Raw genomic sequence first — 23,559 nt, 5'->3', positions numbered from 1 at the left:
ATGGTGAAGCAGCATTCCACCATTATGCACCACAAACCTGGAATAACATTCCAGGTTACATTAGAAAATCCCCAACCATAGCCGTTTTTAAGTCAAATTTAAAAACGTATTTATTTAACATTGCATATCCCAATTAACTGTGTTTCTATTAAAGGTGGGAGTATCTGTTGTAATGTAATTGTATCTATTATAATCTGTATTCCTTTTAAAGTGCACTGTTGCACTCTGTATTTGTTTTTATTCTGTAAAGCACTTTGAATTGCCTTGAGCATGAAAGGTGCTATATAAATAAAATTGCCTTGCCTTGCCTGCCTTGATCTTACGTTGGGTAGTGTATTTGATCTTACGTTGGGTATTTTATTTGATCTTACGTTGGGTAGTTTATTTGATCTTACGTTGGGTAGTGTATTTGATCTTACGTTGGGTATTTTATTTGATCTTACGTTGGGTAGTTTATTTGATCTTACGTTGGGTAGTGTATTTGATCTTACGTTGGGTAGTTTATTTGATCTTACGTTGGGTAGTTTATTTGATCTTACGTTGGGTAGTGTATTTGATCTTACGTTGGGTAGTTTATTTGATCTTATGTTGGGTAGTTTATTTGATCTTACGTTGGGTAGTGTATTTGATCTTACGTTGGGTAGTTTATTTGATCTTACGTTGGGTAGTTTATTTGATCTTACGTTGGGTAGTGTATTTGATCTTACGTTGGGTAGTTTATTTGATCTTATGTTGGGTAGTTTATTTGATCTTACGTTGGGTAGTGTATTTGATCTTACGTTGGGTAGTTTATTTGATCTTATGTTGGGTAGTGTATTTGATCTTACGTTGGGTAGTTTATTTGATCTTACGTTGGGTATTTTATTTGATCTTACGTTGGGTAGTGTATTTGATCTTACGTTGGGTATTTTATTTGATCTTACGTTGGGTAGTGTTATGTATTTGATCTTACGTTGGGTAGTTTATTTGATCTTATGTTGGGTAGTTTATTTGATCTTACGTTGGGTAGTGTATTTGATCTTACGTTGGGTATTTTATTTGATCTTACGTTGGGTAGTTTATTTGATCTTACGTTGGGTAGTGTATTTGATCTTACGTTGGGTATTTTATTTGATCTTACGTTGGGTAGTTTATTTGATCTTACGTTGGGTAGTTTATTTGATCTTACGTTGGGTAGTGTATTTGATCTTACGTTGGGTAGTTTATTTGATCTTACGTTGGGTAGTGTATTTGATCTTACGTTGGGTAGTGTATTTGATCTTACGTTGGGTAGTTTATTTGATCTTACGTTGGGTAGTTTATTTGATCTTACGTTGGGTAGTGTATTTGATCTTACGTTGGGTAGTTTATTTGATCTTACGTTGGGTAGTTTATTTGATCTTACGTTGGGTAGTGTATTTGATCTTACGTTGGGTAGTTTATTTGATCTTACGTTGGGTAGTGTATTTGATCTTACGTTGGGTAGTTTATTTGATCTTACGTTGGGTATTTTATTTGATCTTACGTTGGGTAGTGTATTTGATCTTACGTTGGGTATTTTATTTTATCTTACGTTGGGTAGTGTTATGTATTTGATCTTACGTTGGGTAGTTTATTTGATCTTATGTTGGGTAGTTTATTTGATCTTACGTTGGGTAGTGTATTTGATCTTACGTTGGGTATTTTATTTGATCTTACGTTGGGTAGTTTATTTGATCTTACGTTGGGTAGTGTATTTGATCTTACGTTGGGTATTTTATTTGATCTTACGTTGGGTATTTTATTTGATCTTACGTTGGGTAGTTTATTTGATCTTACGTTGGGTAGTTTATTTGATCTTACGTTGGGTAGTGTATTTGATCTTACGTTGGGTAGTTTATTTGATCTTACGTTGGGTAGTTTATTTGATCTTACGTTGGGTAGTGTATTTGATCTTACGTTGGGTCGTTTATTTGATCTTATGTTGGGTAGTTTATTTGATCTTACGTTGGGTAGTGTATTTGATCTTACGTTGGGTAGTTTATTTGATCTTACGTTGGGTAGTTTATTTGATCTTACGTTGGGTAGTGTATTTGATCTTACGTTGGGTAGTTTATTTGATCTTATGTTGGGTAGTTTATTTGATATTACGTTGGGTAGTGTATTTGATCTTACGTTGGGTAGTTTATTTGATCTTATGTTGGGTAGTGTATTTGATCTTACGTTGGGTAGTTTATTTGATCTTATGTTGGGTAGTTTATTTGATCTTACGTTGGGTAGTTTATTTGATCTTATGTTGGGTAGTGTTATGTATTTGATCTTACGTTGGGTAGTGTATTTGATCTTACGTTGGGTAGTGTATTTGATCTTATGTTGGGTAGTTTATTTGATCTTACGTTGGGTAGTGTTATGTATTTGATTTTACGTTGGGTAGTGTATTTGATCTTATGTTGGGTAGTTTATTTGATCTTACGTTGGGTAGTGTATTTGATCTTACGTTGGGTAGTGTATTTGATCTTACGTTGGGTAGTGTATTTGATCTTACGTTGGGTAGTGTATTTGATCTTACGTTGGGTAGTTTATTTGATCTTACGTTGGGTAGTTTATTTGATCTTATGTTGGGTAGTGTATTTGATCTTACGTTGGGTAGTGTATTTGATCTTACGTTGGGTAGTTTATTTGATCATACGTTGGGTAGTGTATTTGATCTTACGTTGGGTAGTTTATTTGATCTTACGTTGGGTAGTGTATTTGATCTTACGTTGGGTAGTTTATTTGATCTTACGTTGGGTATTTTATTTGATCTTATGTTGGGTAGTTTATTTGATCTTACGTTGGGTAGTGTATTTGATCTTATGTTGGGTACTTTATTTGATCTTACGTTGGGTAGTGTATTTGATCTTACGTTGGGTAGTGTATTTGATCTTACGTTGGGTAGTTTATTTGATCTTACGTTGGGTAGTGTATTTGATCTTACGTTGGGTAGTTTATTTGATCTTATGTTGGGTAGTGTATTTGATCTTACGTTGGGTAGTGTATTTGATCTTACGTTGGGTAGTGTATTTGATCTTACGTTGGGTAGTGTATTTGATCTAATGTTGGGTAGTGTATTTGATCTTATGTTGGGTAGTGTTATGTATTTGATCTTACGTTGGGTAGTGTATTTGATCTTACGTTGGGTAGTGTATTTGATCTTACGTTGGGTAGTGTATTTGATCTTACGTTGGGTATTTTATTTGATCTTACGTTGGGTAGTTTATTTGATCTTACGTTGGGTAGTGTATTTGATCTTACGTTGGGTAGTGTATTTGATCTTACGTTGGGTAGTGTATTTGATCTTACGTTGGGTAGTGTATTTGATCTTACGTTGGGTAGTGTATTTGATCTTACGTTGGGTAGTGTATTTGATCTTACGTTGGGTAGTGTATTTGATCTTACGTTGGGTAGTGTATTTGATCTTATGTTGGGTAGTTTATTTGATCTTACGTTGGGTAGTTTATTTGATCTTACGTTGGGTAGTGTATTTGATCTTACGTTGGGTAGTTTATTTGATCTTACGTTGGGTAGTTTATTTGATCTTACGTTGGGTAGTGTATTTGATCTTACGTTGGGTAGTTTATTTGATCTTACGTTGGGTAGTGTATTTGATCTTACGTTGGGTAGTGTATTTGATCTTACGTTGGGTAGTTTATTTGATCTTATGTTGGGTAGTTTATTTGATCTTACGTTGGGTAGTGTATTTGATCTTACGTTGGGTAGTGTATTTGATCTTACGTTGGGTAGTGTATTTGATCTTACGTTGGGTAGTGTATTTGATCTTACGTTGGGTATTTTATTTGATCTTACGTTGGGTAGTTTATTTGATCTTACGTTGGGTAGTGTATTTGATCTTACGTTGGGTAGTGTATTTGATCTTACGTTGGGTAGTGTATTTGATCTTACGTTGGGTAGTGTATTTGATCTTACGTTGGGTAGTTTATTTGATCTTACGTTGGGTAGTTTATTTGATCTTACGTTGGGTAGTGTATTTGATCTTACGTTGGGTAGTTTATTTGATCTTACGTTGGGTAGTTTATTTGATCTTACGTTGGGTAGTGTATTTGATCTTACGTTGGGTAGTGTATTTGATCTTACGTTGGGTAGTTTATTTGATCTTATGTTGGGTAGTTTATTTGATCTTACGTTGGGTAGTTTATTTGATCTTACGTTGGGTAGTTTATTTGATCTTATGTTGGGTAGTGTTTTTGATCTTACGTTGGGTAGTTTATTTGATCTTATGTTGGGTAGTGTATTTGATCTTACGTTGGGTAGTGTTATGTATTTGATTTTACGTTGGGTAGTGTATTTGATCTTATGTTGGGTAGTGTATTTGAAGTGCCCATGTAGGTCAACATCAAAACCCTTCCATTCGAAACTTGGCTGAGGCGTGCATGACTTCACTTGTTGGCTTACGGTCTATATTGAACTATTTTTACACATACGTATGTGTGTCAGAACAATTCTCTACAGTCTACGGGGAAGAAGCCGTTCTTTAACCCTGTCATTATGATTATCCTATATTAAAATTGGCTAATGGAAGGGCCGGCCGGCCATCTGGTGAACCGGCGGACCGCATTGTCAAACTCATGTCACTATGACTCAGTCATAATCATAACCGTCCATACAAGGCGTTCCCAATGCAGCAATGCCCAAATATGGGGTGTGTTGTCTAACCTCAACATCATGGCATCAGGTGCAAACAACTCCACATATGGGCACAAAATGGAGCATGCCCATATATGCGCATACAGGTATACTGATAGATTATCTCTAAGCTAACAATGCGTTGCAATGTGTTGTGGTCTAATATATTGCCCCTTTTCAAATATTCAGTATAAAAAGTATGAAGACATATTGTACTAATGGACATTCTTATTCATTATTTGCATGCAAGAGACGTATTCTGAAACGTATTTGTGTTTCCGCAGACATTCCTGTTGTCGCCAACAATGTCCACAAGTCTATACCCAGTCTCCTCCGAATGTTCATGAGCTGACCACATGCCATTCCTTTGTTTTGCAAGTAAGCCAAGTAACCACACCATAATTCATTGGTGGATGATGATGTGTATCCTCTCACGGAGTACAACTCTTTGAGCACTTGGGAAAGCAGCACTAAAAGCAATACATCATCTGCATCCTTCAACACATCCCCTCTTTCTCAGTATGGCTCAAAAACACAGTAGATGCTGCTTTGTTTCACACCATTTGGCAGGAGAACTTGTTTTAACATGAAATGTTTTATGCAGTGAGTAATTATCAGATAATTAAGATACGCACCGTTTTTATTGCATGGCTCTGGTTAGGAAACAAATTGTTAATTATAATTTTCACTGTCAATTGTCCTCTTGAGACTTTTGGATGAAAACCTCAAGTTTAAGACACAAACCAAAACTGTGTTTAGCCTTAAAATATATATAGTATGACTCCCTGTCTCCAGATGAAATGTCCTTTTGAAACTTTTTGATGTCACGTTCAAGGATGTGGACACAAAGGATTACATAAGCATTTCTGTGTGCACCTGTAACATTTGATTAGTAGCTTTTCCATCAATTGTTATACATAACAATATGTATTATTATAACGTTGTTTGTGTCTAATTTAGCCATTGACTGTGTTCTGGCCCACCATCTAATAATAATAATAATAATAATAATAATAATAACACTTTATTTGTATAGCACCTTTCATGACATGAAATGCAGCTCAAAGTGCTTTACAGAGCAATGGAGAAAAAAAAAGAAAAGCAAGGCAACGACATTAAAAAACAAGCAGTAATGCAATACAGTGAGGACATGAATAACAAAAAATAAAAGATCAATTAAAAGCAATGTTGTAGAAGTGGGTCTTGAGCTGTGCTTTAAAAATGTCTACAGAGGCTGCCTGACGAAGGTACAGTGGGAGCTTGTTCCATTTTTTGCATCATGGTTAAAAGATAATAACATAAGTTGACAATTAATTCATGAGGAAGTATATTCATTTTTTTATTGGATGATGTACGATAAGAGCGACTCTCACTTCACACGGGTGTGATTTTTTTTAAATACTTTTTTAAATATTTAACATTTTGGATGACCTCATCGGCAAGCCAAACTGTCTATGGAAGTGATGTCTAATCAGGCTGAAACCTTGCCCAAATATGGAGTCATACGTCATAGACACATCATAGATGACTTCTGTCATAGCCTGGCCATTTATGATGTCCAAGATCCATGTGCCGCTATTGGGCAAAGCTTTTTTAGATTCAGGATCCTCAGACTTCAATGACACAAATAATATGAATAACACATTATTTTGTTAATGCACAGTGTATCTTCCTTTTTGTGGTGAAACTTACAATATTCATGACCGCCAGGATGTACTGCTCGATGTCTCTGCGACCATGATATCCCACCATCATCTTGTCAGCCACCACCAGAGTCTCCACGTATCGCTCTCGACTCACTGATCGCTTCAGGGGAAGCTGGCCGCGGGGCACCTGATGGGGCGGCGTCTTCAGAGTGCGCTGCCACCATGCCATGCCCTTCCCCGGCTTCTCATCTGAGGACCAGATATATACATATATACTGTAAAATCCTGAGTGTATGTATGTACACATTTGTACAATTTGGTACATTTGAAGGCTCTCCTGGGTTACAAATGGTACAAATATGGTTTGGAGATCCACAACAAAGAACAGTCATACAGCCAGATTGAATTTTTGCATTTGGTTTTTAATTGCAAGAAGAAAAAAAAAGAAAAAATAATATGATGAGGCCGACCATAGTTCCTCTTTTTCAGTAGCTTCACAGACAGTTACACCTACTGTAACTATGACTGCTGGCTACTGCAGTGGTTTTAGTGCCTTGCTCAAAAGGCACCTCAGCAGTCAGTTTAGGGTTTTGAAATACCACCAGTCTACCTCTGTCTCTTAACTGTGCAGAAGAAAACCAATATGTGGATATCACTCCACCCTACCTATAACTCCACAGGACTGGTCCATGTACTGGTGGCGAAGCGATGACCTCTTGTAAACCACATGGGGGCGCTCCTCCCCCCTCTCCGTCTTGGTCTGATTCTCTGGCGAGACCAGGGGCTCAATAATATACTCCTCTCCCCCCGCCACGATTACCCCCTGCTGCAGAATAGAATCGTTGCCATCAGCATACAAATAATACAAACTAGAAAATGTGCTCAGTAGATCACAGACATTTACCATCTTTTTATAGTATTGTGATGTCATATTATTCTGTTTAGAAGCTATGCACATTTTTGTGCATAGCTACCATGCCCTTTTGCAGCCAATCAGCATGACAAATGTATCACTTCTTCCTTAGGCCAGGACCAACCTCTCTACCACGCTTTGTGCAAATCTGTTCATAACTGCTTGAGTTATCGCTAATAGACACATAAAGAAATGTCCAGCCAGCCAAAAATGTAGACAAGAGCCCAAGAATGCACTTTTGGCTTTTTTTATTCAACTCCAAACACCAACAGTGCTGTGCAGCTATTTACAGTGCAAATGATAAATTGACAAAAAATAACATTTCCAAAAAAATATATATGAAGGCAAGGCAAAGGGGCCCTGGTAGCTCTCCCTCAGGGCTGTTACATGTGCATCAGTCCAATGACTGAAATGACCACCCCCTACTGAACTTATATCTTCTTCACCGTGCAAACTATTACACTACAGTGTCCCCCTGAAGTGCTCTCATTCATACTATAAAGACCATTCTGTTAATTCCCAGACCCACTGGTCTGAGATGGCACAAACCCTTCCCTCAGAATGTCCAGGCCTTCACCACTTATATCCTCAATATCGAGGAATATCTCCTTACTGCGTCCACCACCATTTTTATCCTCTCAGGTTTTTCCTGTATTTCTACTGCACAATTGATCCCCATGGCTATAAAGAACTGTCTCTTGTCCAAACAGATGTTTCGCTCCTTTACATCCACTTCATGTTGTCCTGCCATAGTTTCCTTTTTCTCACCCACTCTGTTCACAGCCTCTGCATGACACTCCTCTTTCCACATTGATTCAAGTTTACTTCCTTTCTTCTTGGTATCCCCCCGCCCCACTTCTCATTATCTTGTCATCCTTTTTGCCTCACATACTCCTTCTAAACTACAAAATACACCACTTATTACCCTCTTACCCCCTTGTCTTTTTCCTCCCCTCTCTCCCAGGCGAAATGCATCGATATTCATCGCCTTGTACGACTATTGTTGCACTCAATAATGTCTAACCAGTGGGTGCTGCCTGAAGGCCTCGCACATACATATACACATACATATAGGCTCTAATGCAGCCTGACAGCAGGTCAACGGTTCGATTCCCGAGCCTGGCGACCTTTGCTGCATGTCACTCCCAATTTCTCTATACCTGTCACACTCAACTGTCCTATCCGGCAAAACTTATCTTTAAAATAATTACTACCCCGTTCCTAGTTACCTTCACTGATTTAACTCTACCAACTATTTTCTCTACAAACTTCCCAACTGCATTGTTTTCTATAAAGAAATTTTTAATTAATATCACAATGTTTAATGATTAAACATTGTGATATGAATTAAACATTTCTTGAGAGCGAAGGTAAAAATATTGTCAAAGTTTTATTGAGAACAGATTATAAATTGTTGTAGATTAAAGTTTAATCTACAACAATTTATAATCTGTTCTCAATAAAACTTTGACAATATTTTTACCTTCGCTCTCATTCCTTCCATAACATAGCAATTGTCCTGATCACTTCCTGAATGTATTGCTTCTTACCTCATTCTTTCTATCATTGTAATCCTCATCACCAAACCCTTCAGCCCTAGGCCACCATTTAAAATCGACCGCTCCTCTCCACTACTGCCGCTGTGACTCGACTGAGGCGCTTTACCTGCCTCTTCTCCTTTATAGGGAGTGAGACATACCAAGAATTTGGCAATTGGTAATTCAATGAACTCATAAAGCTAACACAAGGCCTATGAATTAACTACACAATTACTTTGGGGTTTTACCAACAACTTCACATGAATTTCCGGGCACCAATCCATACACAAACTCTTAAGATTGAGTTAGATTGAGTTGTCTCCGCCTGGTGCCTGGTGGAGACGATGCGTGCGAGAGAGTGAGAAATTTACAATCTGATAATTTTATGTGATATGATTATTGTATCAGTCTCTGTCTTCAGAATGTCCCATCAAAAAACACAGTGCTTAAATTCTATATATCACTTAAATTCTTCTGTGGGAGATGATCTTTAAGGGGTTCAGTGACTCCTGCACTCTCACACAAATACATGCACAATGCACATACACACAATTGTAGAGAGGCAAAAATAGACAGAGAGAGATACAGTAACACTTCCACTGTTTAGATCTTCTGGTCCCAATCTCTGGGGTCAGAGCGAGTGTTTCCCCTTGACTCACCGCCTCGAGCTTTCAAAGTGCACCTAATCCCATAATAAAATTAGTGACGCTCCCCTGGGCACACAGCCCATTCCCTGCTGAATTTACTCATGCTGGTCTGACCACCAGTAATTACGTGTGCAGCTTCTTAACGCTCTGTGAACATATCTAATTCTCAGCTGTATTTACAGTTGCTAATGTGGAGCTGCCACTTTGGTATGATTATGAATAAGAACAGAACAGCGGCAAGCCGGCAACTATGAATACAATAAAATCCTTGCGTCCCCCCCTCCCCCGAAACGTGAATCTCCCTGGTGACAATAAACAGTTCCAGCTTTCTGCTGTGGCATGCTGAGATGACATGAGTGTTTAAAAAGTGTAGTAAATTGATATGAAGGAGATATGGTGTACCAGCATACAATAAGGTCAGACTAAAGAGGTCCTTTGTCTACCAGTCGACCTTGAGGCTTAATCAGGAGATGTAGTAGCCACAGGATAATCTAAGCGGTGGATATTGCTCATGTCTTTATGTATGTAAATTGTCTTGTTCTTTGTGTTTTGTATACGTGTTCTGCATACTTGGCTGCTGTGTCGCAAGACAAATTTCAGTGTGAACTGACAATAAAGTACTATATCATATCATATATCTTATGAGATTAAACATCAAAAGAATAGGAATAAGTGGGAGACCGAGTTGGGTGAAACCTTTCTTGATGAATGGTGGGATGGGGCTATTGATCGAGTCAACACATCATCATGTGCTAGACTAGGCCAATTCAAAGTCTTTCATAGACTTCATTACTGCAAATCTAAACTTGCCACAATATATCCTGAAATTGATTAATGTGATGGGTGTGCTCTCTCACCAGCTAATCACACACACATGTTCTGGTCTTGCCCCAAGCTGGTACACTATTCATTGGACTAAAATATTTGAGGTTCGTTTGGAGCCGTCACCCCAGCTATTTTTAGGGTACCATCAGATTTTGATGTAGAATATTGTTGGGATGGGCATCCCCAACTCCTTGTTCTATAGCTATGTTGCTTAAGGATATTATGGGGTTTTTTAAATTGGAAAAAATAAAGTTTACAATTAGAGGTTCAACAGAAAGGTTATTTTCTAGCTGGCAATCATGTATTACCTATTTTCAGAATCTGAGAGTACTTCGACAGACTAATTGAGACAATACTATGCGTTTGTTTTTGCTTTCTCATAATGATTTCTCATAATGATTATCTATAAAGGAGTATATCATTCATAGGGGGTGATGTATGACAACATTCCGATTCAACTACATTTTTACTAACATAACTTGTGACTATCTCTTGAACTCGAATAACCCAACTCATAATTGTAATTATTATTATTTATTTATTTGTTGTTATTGAGGCAGCTTTTAAAAATGTTTACCTAAAACTGCACCGATCTGCATACACACTCCCTAGAGGCCAAGGACAAATCTTTGACCTGCATTTTCCGCATCTGCCTTTTATAGCGCCATCAGAAGGCCGACTTTTGTAAAACACATTTTTTGATATTACTCCTCCAGATTCTGTAAAAATCTCACAAATCATTACACAGTATCTCTATGGTCATGTGCTCAAGTCGGATCTGTCCGATATTTCATATTCCATCCTAATTGGCTATAATTGGCTTTCACAGTTTGCAAGATTTCCCCGTTTTGAATAAAAGCCTCAAATCATGAACGCAGCATGGAATTTACGTGAAATCTTTCACACATTTTCTTACTATGCTGAGGAATATATTCCACCCTTTTCACATTGGCCTGTTATAGCGCCACCAACAGGTTGATTTTTGCAAAACACATTTTTGGAACAAAATGCCTCAAATCATCCAATTGCCATCAAAGGCGTATGAAGAAATCGCACCCTTTTCACATTGGCCTATTATAGCGCCACCAGGAGGCCACAACCTGACCTGGCTTGGTGGAGACCTGTGCCCCGAGGGGCACTTTTTCTATTTTATATTGTTATGTCATCTGTGTTTAATAAAATGTTTGTGTCCTATTGTGTACACTTGGTCTGATTTGGACTGGACTTTTTTTCTTTCTTTTTTGTGTCTGTACTCTATTATAATTTGTTTTATATATTGTCTTAAAGTGGGAAAAAAATGATGACGATAACTGTGGGGGGAGGGATGGGGGAGAGAGAAAATGGAAAAAAATGGTATGTTCAAACTGTATGTTGAACTGTTCAAAAAATGCTCAGAGTAAGACACTTGCACTAGAAGTTATATGGGTAGAACAAGAGATGTGACACTGACCTTGAGATACTATAATCTGTTATCTGGGATCTATGGGGTACCATTTTGAGGGCCACCTTGGTAGAGGAAATCAGCCATTGCCATATAGCAGAAGATACGTCATAAGCGCCTTAATGTACGTCATATTCACAGCAACCTATTTTGCGGGGAGACATGTAGAAGCTTATTGCTATAAACACCATTCAGTCCATGACCTAAAGAACGATTTTGTATGGAACAAATTAGTTGATTACACCTCTTTGTTTGACACGGAAGCACACAGTTGCTATGAATGTGAATGTCTGCCTGTGTTTCTATTCCTACGTTTTGAGCTAAGGTATTAAGAGTAGGAACAGAGTGTTCTCCAGCTGTTTGCTGCATATCATGTTGCTGTAATGGAAACTTCCTGGTGTGTTTGGGTTGAGATTAAAGCTAAATTGTGGATGTTAACAGCTCAGTGAGCTGACCAGCACTCCGGGACAATTCCATGTGCCAGTGCATGTGCCTCATGCTTTCCTTCTGTTCTACAGTACTGTCATTTGAACCCAAACATTTTAGATGCCCCATCCCCAACACACACACACACACACACACACACACACACACACAGCTGCCGAAATGTCTGTGTTGCTTTCGAGGAAATTTTCACGTTACTGCATCATTATCTCTAGAGTAGAATGGTTCCCAAACGTTTTAGCCCGAGAAATTGACAAATTGTATGTCTCCCCAGTCAGTCCCCAGGGTAACCGGAGAGGTCACCACAAATCTTTTTCCGCAGACTTCACGCCGACCGCAGTACACCCGGGGCGAGTTGGTTAAATGGTGACCTCTCCAATATTCCTTCCAGGAACCAAACTAGTGAACATAAATGGTAAATGGTGCATTTATATAGCGCCTTTATCCAAGGTGCAGAGATTGTGTATTACTTTTACCCATTCACACACCGATGCCGGAGGACTCCATGCAAGGCACCAACCTGCACATCAGGAGCAAATAGGGGTTCAGAGTCTTGCTCAAGGACACTTCGACACTAACTCTGGGGGAGCCCGGGTTCGAACCGGGAACCGCAAGGTTCCCATCCGGCCACTCTACCCCTGAGCCACTGCATCGAACATAGCCGATCACAACTTGTCGCACCACGACACTTTGTGAGTTTGTAGATCTGCTTTCCTTCTCCAGTTAAACCTTAGAGTATATATTAATAGAGACGGCACCGGATTCCTCCTTCCATCCACTTGCATTAAGTTGCTCAATAGTCAACGGACCAGCGCTGGCTCGAGCTGCAATGACAAATTCGGCCACTATGTCCATTTCGCCTCAGGGTTTCCTCCGGGTGCCGTCTCTATTCATACAGTATATACTCTAAGAGTTAAACCCAGACAAGACATACGGTAAGTCTCGTCAGGGCTTGTCATTTTGAGGCACTTGTCCTTTGGACAAGTACATTTTTCATTCACTTGTCCGGGCACAAACGTCACTTGTCTGGACTACGAGCACACACAAATACATTTTAAACTAGAACTGCACTCTGTCGAGTCCCTACTTGCATGTTGCATGCAACACTTGTGTGTTGCACACAAGTAGGCTATAGATTGGAACTGCTTCTGGGTAATTTGTTTTGTAGCTACTATTAGACTCCAACATTTTTGTCTTCAAACTTAGAGTATTACTGTAACATAGTCACTGTTGTTCTGGAAGTCAATATATGCCCTAGAACCTAGGGCAGTGGTTCCCAAACTTTTTCGTGTCAAGGACCCCCAAATCAACATTTATTAGGCCACGGACCCCCCATGTGAAAACATATACCAGTGACCCCCATAAGGGAGGATTTTTACGGCTCTAGCAGTGATTCCGAAACATATTAATTCCATGGACCCCCAGTTTCACACGCATTAATGCTACGGACCCCCGATTTAATGGCATTTCTATCTCTGGATTCCATCTAGAGACCTCTTACACGCTGCACAGAACTATCAGTAGAGGTGAGGTTTTATTAAATCTTACCAGGCCATTACAGTTGCTGAGAGCCACCCGGCTGGAGTGTGGCTGGTCCTGGAGGTGTCCCACGTAGTGGCAGTAGGGGGAGTAGGGATGACTCCAAGCCAGACGACCCCTCCTCCAGTACTCAACCCGGAACTGCCTGGACAGCAGTCCCCCCTGCAGCGTCAGGTTCAGCAGGAAGCTGGTGCGTGGCGTTGACAGCTGGTAAAAGAGCTGAGGGATTTGTTTGGAAGAGAGTTTTTTTTTATAATGCCCTATACACTCAGGTCATTAATATGTCCATACATGGACAAATATGTCTGTGGCAAAGACTAGGCCTTGTCTCTGGCAAATTTTGGAATTTCTGTTTTACACACTATCATAATGTTCTTAGTTTGATCATAATAGCCGATTTCTGAGTGTCAGCCTCTAGGTTTTCAGAATATGTATGACACTGGTTTACGATGACACTATATGGCACATTATGAGTCACGTACAAAAAAAAAAAAAGCTGGAATCAACTTTACACGAAAGTTATCAATTGATTTTGAAGTTCAATTCATTACAGTGTCTGCTGGCTTGTCCTCTGTGCTACGGCGCATCCGTCGATGGGGCTGGTGTTGAGAGAGGCGTCTGGGACTGTCTATGTCCAGGGTTTGGCCCTCAGGTCCCACCTGCACTGGGATGGCAATCTCATACTGGTCTAGGCTGGACAGGAACACAGCTAGAGAGAAGAAGTTTTGAGATAAAAATCACAGAATATATATATATATACATATATATCTCACAACTTAGAGGTTTTTACTTTGATCGCACATAAGGTAAACATTTGAGTGCTAATTACAGTGTGTAATGAAAATAATTCACTGAATGGGAGTATCTTGAGGACTTTTCAGCCCTTTTCCATGAGGCCAAAGGGCCGTTGCCATGGTTTCACTGAAACTGTATACTTCCTGTCTCTCCCAGACTGCGCCAGGTCCTGGTGGAGATTTATTGTCCAAATACACGGAGCTCCAAACAGCCATCTACAGCTAACTAACAGGGAAAGGTCACCGGTAAATGAGTGAAGTTTTCACTGAACCTTTAGCCTTGTTTAGAGGACAAGCAGCCCCTCCCCACACAGGGTAAACAGCTAGAGATTAAAGTTCCCTTCCACAGCTTTGGAGAGCTCTGCACCAGGGAACTGCTCTGTATACAGCTAAGTCTGGCTTAAATAAACATTAAGTACCATTACAAACCCCCCTCTCTCCTAGACCTATCTCTCACATCCTCCAGGAAAATTCTTCTACATTACTTTTATGCGACCGGACCAGAGTTTATTTCCCACTAAGACATTTTCAACCAGCCTCCACAATTTGAAGCACATAAAGTGTGGTATTGTAATAAAATGTGCTAACGTTTGAGGTAGGAGAAGATCTCCTGCAGAGAGACAGATGGATAAAGTACACCTTCACCACTTATAAGTAGTTAATGAGACCCCACACACAAAAACACAATTCACACTATTCCGCCCCAAAAGCTATACATTGTGAGATGAGCCATAATATAACGAATACATGAAAACTAAATATATGTCTAAAATAGTTACCAAAATGATGTGTAATCCATTACTCTAATTTATCCTGCCTGCAGCTTAGATGTAATGCAGCCAGACAGGGCAACCTGATAAGCCTAGTAGACTAATGAGTGTGGCTGCCTGGCACAGCCAGTGAGCTTCACCACTGACTGCTTTCATAAGGCCTCCCTCCCTCCATCCCTCCCAACCTCCATCCATCCCTTCCTCCTTTTTTCACCTCCCTTCCTCCTTGCTCTCATCCCTTCCTCTTCACTCTGAGCTACACCCCACCAACTGCGACCTCCCTGCCCCATATGCCTCAATTCTGGCCTGGCCCCTTAGACGAATCCACAGAGCCTTGCCCTGTAGGCCGGGTGTAGGCAATCAATACTGAGGTGAGCTTACTTAAAGGACCACTTCACCACTTTTTAACCTATCTTCATATAATAGGTCCTCACTAATAATCATGAAAAAATGGCACGATTTTTTCCTACTCGGTCTGTGTCTCATAGGAGGGCTGTGGGCAGTTTAGAAACCGTCTTCCAGTGACATCATCATTAGGCAGATTTTTTTTTAAACAAGATTTTTTTTACAAAAATGTTTAGATTTTCATTATCGTGAGAACGATGGCTTCCATTTTCGCATTGCAACTTTCCGAACTGCCCACAGCCCTCCTATGAGACACAGACGGAGTAGAAGATAATTCACAATTCTTTCATGATTATTAGTAAGGACCTATTATATGAAGATAGGTTGAAAAGTGGTGAAGTGGTCCTTTAATGGTACACCTCAGCTATCTATGTACCATTAAGCTCACCCAGAGCACCCCTCCATGGATTTGTCTATACCCACCATGAATTAAACACACACTTTTATTATATATCTCTGCCTCGGGAAGAAACCACCTAACTCCAAAATGTTCATTTTTCAGGAAATGAAAAATATGCATTTTTCAAGAAATTAAGAAAACCTTATATTTTGAAAACAAAGCAATACTGCCTCATCAAAGTTGGTGTTGTGACTTTATATATTGTCAATTACATGCATGAGAGGGGGAAAGGTGGTGTTAGTTGCTTTAGCAGACAGTTTGAGGGTCCAGTGGAGTTAAGATGTTTTGTCACTCCAAAGTGTTTTTTACTACTTTCCATTGGTTCAATATTTTCAAAATAACAAAAAGTGTATTCAATAGTACTGATTTATGCAAAAACAATCAAAAACTTCAAAATGGAGTTAGGTGGTTTGAGTTTCCTCCCGACAGCAATGAATGCTGATTATGCTCCACCTTCACTGTTGGAAACCATAAACCTATGGATAACTGGCAAAGACTACTGACTACATTTTGTTACTGGTATCAAATAAAAGCACTTTTCTGATTGAACTCACTACAAGGAACAATTACAAATTGAGTGCCGTGTAGAGCACATAAGTGAATTTATTCAGCATGCTTTCCATCAGGGTACTACAGACATGAGAGGGTAATGTAGGCCTATTCCATATCATTGTTCACGATTGTGTCATGCCCTGACTGCTAAACAATGTTGCGGGTGCACAAGTAAAACACCCAGCCCTCGCTTGCCGATGGCTCACACACCTAGAAAAGATTGCAGAGACGAATATATGAACTCCACTAGACCGCTGAGTCAGCATTCCAAGTTGAACAGACTTCAAAGCAAACATAGAACGGTGGAAAACAGTGGATACATTTAACAGTCTGACTGACAAGGTCACATACAGTAGAGTACAGTACAATACAGTAGCCCCTGGCCCGTACAGATTAATATGATCCCATGCATGCCACCCAGGGCTGGGTGAGTACCCACCCATCTTTTAGGGCTTCACCCTGGGCTTCTGTTATCACCAAGTAAAAACAGTGGAAATACAATGGATGGAAAACTGTGCCTCCCAGCTTCCATCTCAGACCCACCTCTACATGGCACAGCTCTACTTCTTCTGAACTAATGACCAAGAGAGAGGAGGAATAATTTATCAATCATTATGATTTGCTATGTGAAGAGTGAGGGGGTGCAGAGAGAGCAAGGCTCACCTTTTAGAAAATAACCATCATTAAGCATTACCCGAGGTTCCATTTATTTTAGTGTTTTAGAACACAGGAACCTTTAATTAGGTCCTTTTTTAAGAGTGTGAAATTAAAACAGTGGCCTTTTTCACTGCTTCTTTCTTAAAAGGGCTGTTTCCCTCCATACTCTTCCCTCCCCCCCCCCCCCCCCCCCCCCCCCCCAGATGTGCCACAGCTGCCTTCAGTCTGGGCAGCTCAGAGGAACAGTGAAGGCAGAGGGGCTGAATGGGCCAGCTGAGCATGCAGATGCAGAGCTCTCATCCATAGCTGGCTCCCAGTCCAATATACTATGTCCATCTCTGTTAAAGGACTGCCTGCATGCAGCGCCATAGGGCCCTGTCAGCAGTTCCCCCTGCTCATAAGTCTCCACAGAGGCATGTGTGCCTGCCAGCAAGCCTGTCATTACAGGGACAAGGAAAGACTGATTGTCTGTCTGTCCATCATGACCAGGACAATTGACTTCCTGAGTTATGAGACGGCGCTGCAGCTGAGCATAGAGTCTGGGGAAAGGATATATTTATACATTGCACTCAGTCCTCAGTCCAATGCAACAACACACATACTGTAAAAGTAAATGACTTAATGCCATGGCCTTGATGGCTTACCTCATTATTGTGTTATTTCAAAGCAGAGCAATAAGGAGAGCAAAAGAGAGAGAGAAAAAAAAGAACAAACTTCCAACTACGGCATGTCTGCATATTTGTCCTCTCGCTCTTTTTAAATAAACATGCAGACATTAGCCAAATATACTGCTCACAGCTGGACATGAAGTGGACCAGCAAACACTCAAGAGGGATTTCATGCCCTTAGCAATTTTCCAATTCATTTGCTGTTTTTGAGTCTTTTAATCTAAAATGACTTAAAGGGGTTACCATTTGTGGCTAGATAACGGGCTTGGATAGTAGTCAACTTTAGAGTAGAGAGAGGGGGGGGGGGGGGAGAGAGACAAAGACAGCAGAAAACTTGGTCCAACTTGACACAGGCTCAGTTCTTTACTTGTGCAGTCAGCCAATTGCTATTTGATAGCACATTGAACATTGCACTCACATCTAGTTACCAAACAGATTTTGTTGCATCTATTCAGTGCGACTGGCCATTCAATGCAATACTAAGCCTATGAACAGAACAGCCCAAACACGGTCATATTGAACTGTTGCACGCACGCACGCACGCACGCACGCACGCACGCACGCACACACACACACACACACACACACACACACACACACACACACACACACACACACACACACACACACACACACACACACACACACACACACACACACACACACACACTAGAACCATTTGGAACTGTACTATGTGCATGCTCAGAGTTAGATTAACAATGAGGATCTTACTGTGCAGTGAGATCAGACCTGTACTGTCAAAAGGTTGTCTATCACTGGTTGTATACCTGTGTAAATGCGGCCCTCTGTCTGTAGGGGATCTGTGAGCCTGATGGGAAGGCCCTGTGGTGGGGTTTAAAGGAAGCACTGTAGCAGACTATTGGAAACAGATGACTAGAAGGGGTCAGAGGTTAAGTTTAGGAAATACACAATCACAGCCCTGTTCTGGATGACAAGTCTTGGACACTCTGTGTATTTATGTCTGTACCTTTAGGGGTTTCTGCCTGTCCAGCTATGGTGTGCGTGCGTGTGCGTGTGTGTGGAGAGAGAGACGGGGAGAAGAGCATGGTGGGCGGGCAGGCGGGCGCGTGTCTCAGGCACAGAGTGTGATTTGTGACAGCAGGGTTCAAGTTCAGCAGACGAGACATGGCGGGCTGGAGTGTGGCTCAGACAGTCAAACAGAAAGAAAGGTCAAGAGAGCAGGACAGTGAGCTGCGACGTTGTGGTGTGTAACCAAATCCAATGTAGCTAAAGCCTGATTTATGCTCCATCATAGGATGGTGTCACCCGCTGATAATAGCCTCACAAAGCTCTCAAAGTGTACAGACTTGTAGTGCACTTGTGGTGAACTTGTAGATCGCCTATTTTCGGCACAGGCATGTCTGCATTTTGTTAAAGCACTTTGTACACTGCACATTTGAATAGATTTATCAAATGTACTGTATATATGCTCACCAATACCAATGTGTATATATGGGACTGATGGACTTCAAACTCGAGGGAGTGTGGTGTGGTTCCCGACGTTGAGTAATTCGGATATCCAGTTGTCCAGAACCACCAAACCAATATGCCCATATATGGGCATTCCAATATATGGGCATATACTGATATCAGGGATCTCCATATATGGACATAAAAAGTAAATGACAGATACAGAGACCTCCATACAGTATATGGGCATAAAAGGGACACAGACAGAAACACACATGTCCATATATGGGCACAAAAGGGACACAGACAGACGGGTACAACGGGTACAATATCATTTCAAACTGTGTCCAAGGGTCTCAAAACATCTACGGAGCAGAGCCTCCTCTCACCTTGTGACTCCTCAGCTCTGTGACCATCTGTGACCTTGGCGGCAACCGTGGCGATGACGACTGTGCAGGCCAGGGTCCTCCATAGCGTTTCCATGGTTACTACAGTAGTTGCTATAGTAACAAGATTCAGCGCAGTGGTCCCCGGGCCTCTGTGCCAACATTTCTCCAGCCCTGTGGGACGCCCCCTCGCCTACCAGTGAGACAGCACAGCACTCATCGCTGCAACTGGAAGGAACAGGGTGCTCTGCTCTTGATCTGCCTCTGTCCGTGTCTCTCTCACTCTTAGCATCTATATTTCGCTCATTCACTGTCACACACACAAGCACCGTCACTCTGGGGTTGTAGAGAATGACACTACAGCTTGTGTTAGAGTATGAGCCAGTTAGTAGTATATACTTGTAGTCTGATTGGAGAGTCCCGCCAAAGTCCTGATGAGGGAAGACGGGGGTAGCCTCTATATGTTTCAGCACTGCGGGGGAGATCTCATCTCTGTGGCCCTGTAGAAGAGAAACAGAAAGAACAAAGAGAAAAGAAAAAAAAAAGAGGTAATGAAGGAGAGAGAGTGATAAATGTAGTGTGCAGTGAAACAGTGAGACAGAGAGCATGAGACCCCCCTGACCCAACAGTGAGACAGAGAGCATGAGACCCCCCCTGACCCAACAGTGAGACAGAGAGCATGAGACCCCCCCCTGACCCAACAGTGAGACAGAGAGCATGAGACCCCCCTGACCCAACAGTGAGACAGAGAGCATGAGACCCCCCTGACCCAACAGTGAGACAGAGAGCATGAGACCCCCCCCTGACCCAACAGTGAGACAGAGAGCATGAGACCCCCCCTGACCCAACAGTGAGACAGAGAGCATGAGACCCCCCCTGACCCAACAGTGAGACAGAGAGCATGAGACCCCCCCTGACCCAACAGTGAGACAGAGAGCATGAGACCCCCCCCTGACCCAACAGTGAGACAGAGAGCATGAGACCCCCCCTGACCCAACAGTGAGACAGAGAGCATGAGACCCCCCCTGACCCAACAGTGAGACAGAGAGCATGAGACCCCCCCTGACCCAACAGTGAGACAGAGAGCATGAGACCCCCCTGACCCAACAGTGAGACAGAGAGCATGAGACCCCCCCTGACCCAACAGTGAGACAGAGAGCATGAGACCCCCCCTGACCCAACAGTGAGACAGAGAGCATGAGACCCCCCCCTGACCCAACAGTGAGACAGAGAGCATGAGACCCCCCTGACCCAACAGTGAGACAGAGAGCATGAGACCCCCCCTGACCCAACAGTGAGACAGAGAGCATGAGACCCCCCCCTGACCCAACAGTGAGACAGAGAGCATGAGACCCCCCCCTGACCCAACAGTGAGACAGAGAGCATGAGACCCCCCCTGACCCAACAGTGAGACAGAGAGCATGAGACCCCCCCTGACCCAACAGTGAGACAGAGAGCATGAGACCCCCCCTGACCCAACAGTGAGACAGAGAGCATGAGACCCCCCTGACCCAACAGTGAGACAGAGAGCATGAGACCCCCCCTGACCCAACAGTGAGACAGAGAGCATGAGACCCCCCCTGACCCAACAGTGAGACAGAGAGCATGAGACCCCCCCCTGACCCAACAGTGAGACAGAGAGCATGAGACCCCCCTGACCCAACAGTGAGACAGAGAGGAGACCCCCCTGACCCAACAGTGAGACAGAGAGCATGAGACCCCCCCCTGACCCAACAGTGAGACAGAGAGCATGAGACCCCCCCTGACCCAACAGTGAGACAGAGAGCATGAGACCCCCCCTGACCCAAGTGGTTGTCCTCTGACAAGATAAATGTCTCTGGTCTGGAGTCAATGGCCAATGAATCCATCCATGCTTTTCATGCTGCTAATCAATCATGGCTTCTGTCGGGGACAAACCCCCTGCCTACACACACTGAGAGCCATGCAGGAGAACTAGGCAGGTCCCAACTAGGGGGCCCTGCTCTCTTTTTTATTTTATGTCCACCGGAAAAGACTTGAAGCAGAAAGGATGCCATTGATCTTGTAAAAAGCTGCGCTTAAAACCCAAAGGGGGCTTGAGGTACGTGCTCTGTCAGAGGGTATTGGGGACTGATGACTGGCTGGCTGGCTGGCTGGCTGGTTGGCTGGCTGGCTGGCTGGCTGACCGCAGTTTTTAAGTTGCTTGATTCAGTATTTTGATATTTTATATCTGATATTAAGCTGCCCCGCCCCTTCCTATACAAACCCATTGTAACTTCTAATTCCATTTTAATCCTGATAGATTAATCGAAAACACCTGTCCTTTTTTCTGGTGACTGTTATTGTCCTTCTAATACGTCAGGGGGTTTTTCATTTACTGTTTTCATTTATCTTTAAATAATGTTTTTGATGTTTTAGTCTCCTCCGTCACGCAGCAGAGTAGTCCTTCTCCTCATTCTTTTCCAAAAACAATATTTAAAGATAAATGAAAACAGTAAATGAAAGACCACGGCCCCCTCACGTATTAGAAGGATCAGAAAAAAGGATGGGTGTTTCGAATCTATCATGATTAAAAGGAGTTAGAAGTTACAATGGGTTTGTATAGGAAGGGGGCGGGGCAGCTAAAATGAATATAAAATATCCAAATGCTAAATCGAGCAACTTAAAAGCTGTCTGGGGTGTTAAAGACTGAGTAGATGAAATATCCCTTTAAGATAAATGCAGCATGATTACCACTACTGAGATGCACATTAAAACTACTGAGATGCAAGATGATTTTGTTTTGTTGCTTCCTTCAGTTTCCTGGCTAGCTACGGACTGCAGAGTCAGCTATCTAAACCTTTGATACCCTCACACCCAGCAAGTCTGCCCTCTCATTCTAACGCCCCCCCCTACACACACACACACACACACACACACACACACACACACACACACACACACACACACACACACACACACACACACACACACACACACACACACACACACACACACACACACACACACACACACACACACACACACACACATCTATCCCTCTTTCTCCCTTCATCTCTCCTTCAGTGCTGTCTGGGGAGTGAAGAGCGAGGAGAGACGCCACACTGGCCCAGATGGCTGGCGGCTAACCAACTGCAGCCATAGGTAATCGGAAGCAGATGGGAAACCTTTTGGTGACGAGAGCAGGGGAACAAGTTGCCTACTGAAAAGAAAAAAGGAGGTAAAAAAAAACCAGTGCAAAACCCCAGGGGAACAAAAGAGAGAGAGACAGCAAAATGTTTGGTGTTTGGGCCAGCTGGGAGAGCCATTCTAAAATGTTAACACTGACAGAGAGTGGAGGAGTTACTATGTGTGTGCATGCACGTGTGTGCGTGCATGTGAGAGAGAGATGCATTGAAATGGATGCATCGGAGAAAACACACATCTTCTGTTCTGTGCTTTGAAACAGCCTTTTGGTGTAACTCCACTTGTTGTCACTTCTGTGTAAGATCATCATCTCATCATGACCCACAGTAGCATTAGCCAGACAGCAAAATGACATATGTCATACGACCTCTAAGATCATCGTGTGTGTGTGCGTGTGTGCGTGCGTGCGTGTGTGTGTGTGTGTGTGCGTGTGTGTGTGTGTGTGTGTGTGTGTGTAAAATGGGTTAACTCTGAGTTAAATGAACACTGAGGATTTGACTGTGCAATGGTCTCATTTCCCTGTGTTCCACAGCGACACTGGGAGTGTGCAGTACTGGAAGAAGCAGCTCAAACACTGAGGGGTCTTTGTACTGTAGCCTTCCTAAAAATCTGGAGCAACTGTAAACCTCTTGCCCTCCCTCCTCCGTCTCTCCCTCTCTCTGCCTCAACCCCTCTCTCGCTCACCCTCAGGCCTGCT

General features: G+C 42.1%; 1 protein-coding gene across 2 annotated transcripts in view; it reads right to left on the bottom strand.

The window, feature by feature from the left end:
• Positions 1-23,559, bottom strand: part of adamts10 (ADAM metallopeptidase with thrombospondin type 1 motif, 10) — an 83,954-nt gene that overhangs the window by 56,212 nt on the left and 4,183 nt on the right. For both annotated transcript variants that reach the window (XM_083767750.1, XM_083767749.1), the window contains exons 2-6: positions 19,701-20,197; positions 14,186-14,343; positions 13,644-13,853; positions 6,954-7,113; positions 6,334-6,536 (exon numbers count right to left, since the gene is read on the bottom strand). In XM_083767750.1, the coding sequence (XP_083623876.1) occupies positions 6,334-6,536; positions 6,954-7,113; positions 13,644-13,853; positions 14,186-14,343; positions 19,701-19,794 (825 nt within the window). In that variant the 5' untranslated portion in view covers positions 19,795-20,197. The remainder of the gene's footprint in view (positions 1-6,333; positions 6,537-6,953; positions 7,114-13,643; positions 13,854-14,185; positions 14,344-19,700; positions 20,198-23,559) is intronic.

This window comes from Protomyctophum parallelum (assembly GCF_964188405.1).
Source record: "Protomyctophum parallelum genome assembly, chromosome: 6".
Lineage (NCBI taxonomy): Eukaryota > Metazoa > Chordata > Actinopteri > Myctophiformes > Myctophidae > Protomyctophum > Protomyctophum parallelum.
The sequence above is the reverse complement of the archived record's forward strand: the minus strand, read 5'-3'. Positions and strand labels throughout refer to the sequence as shown.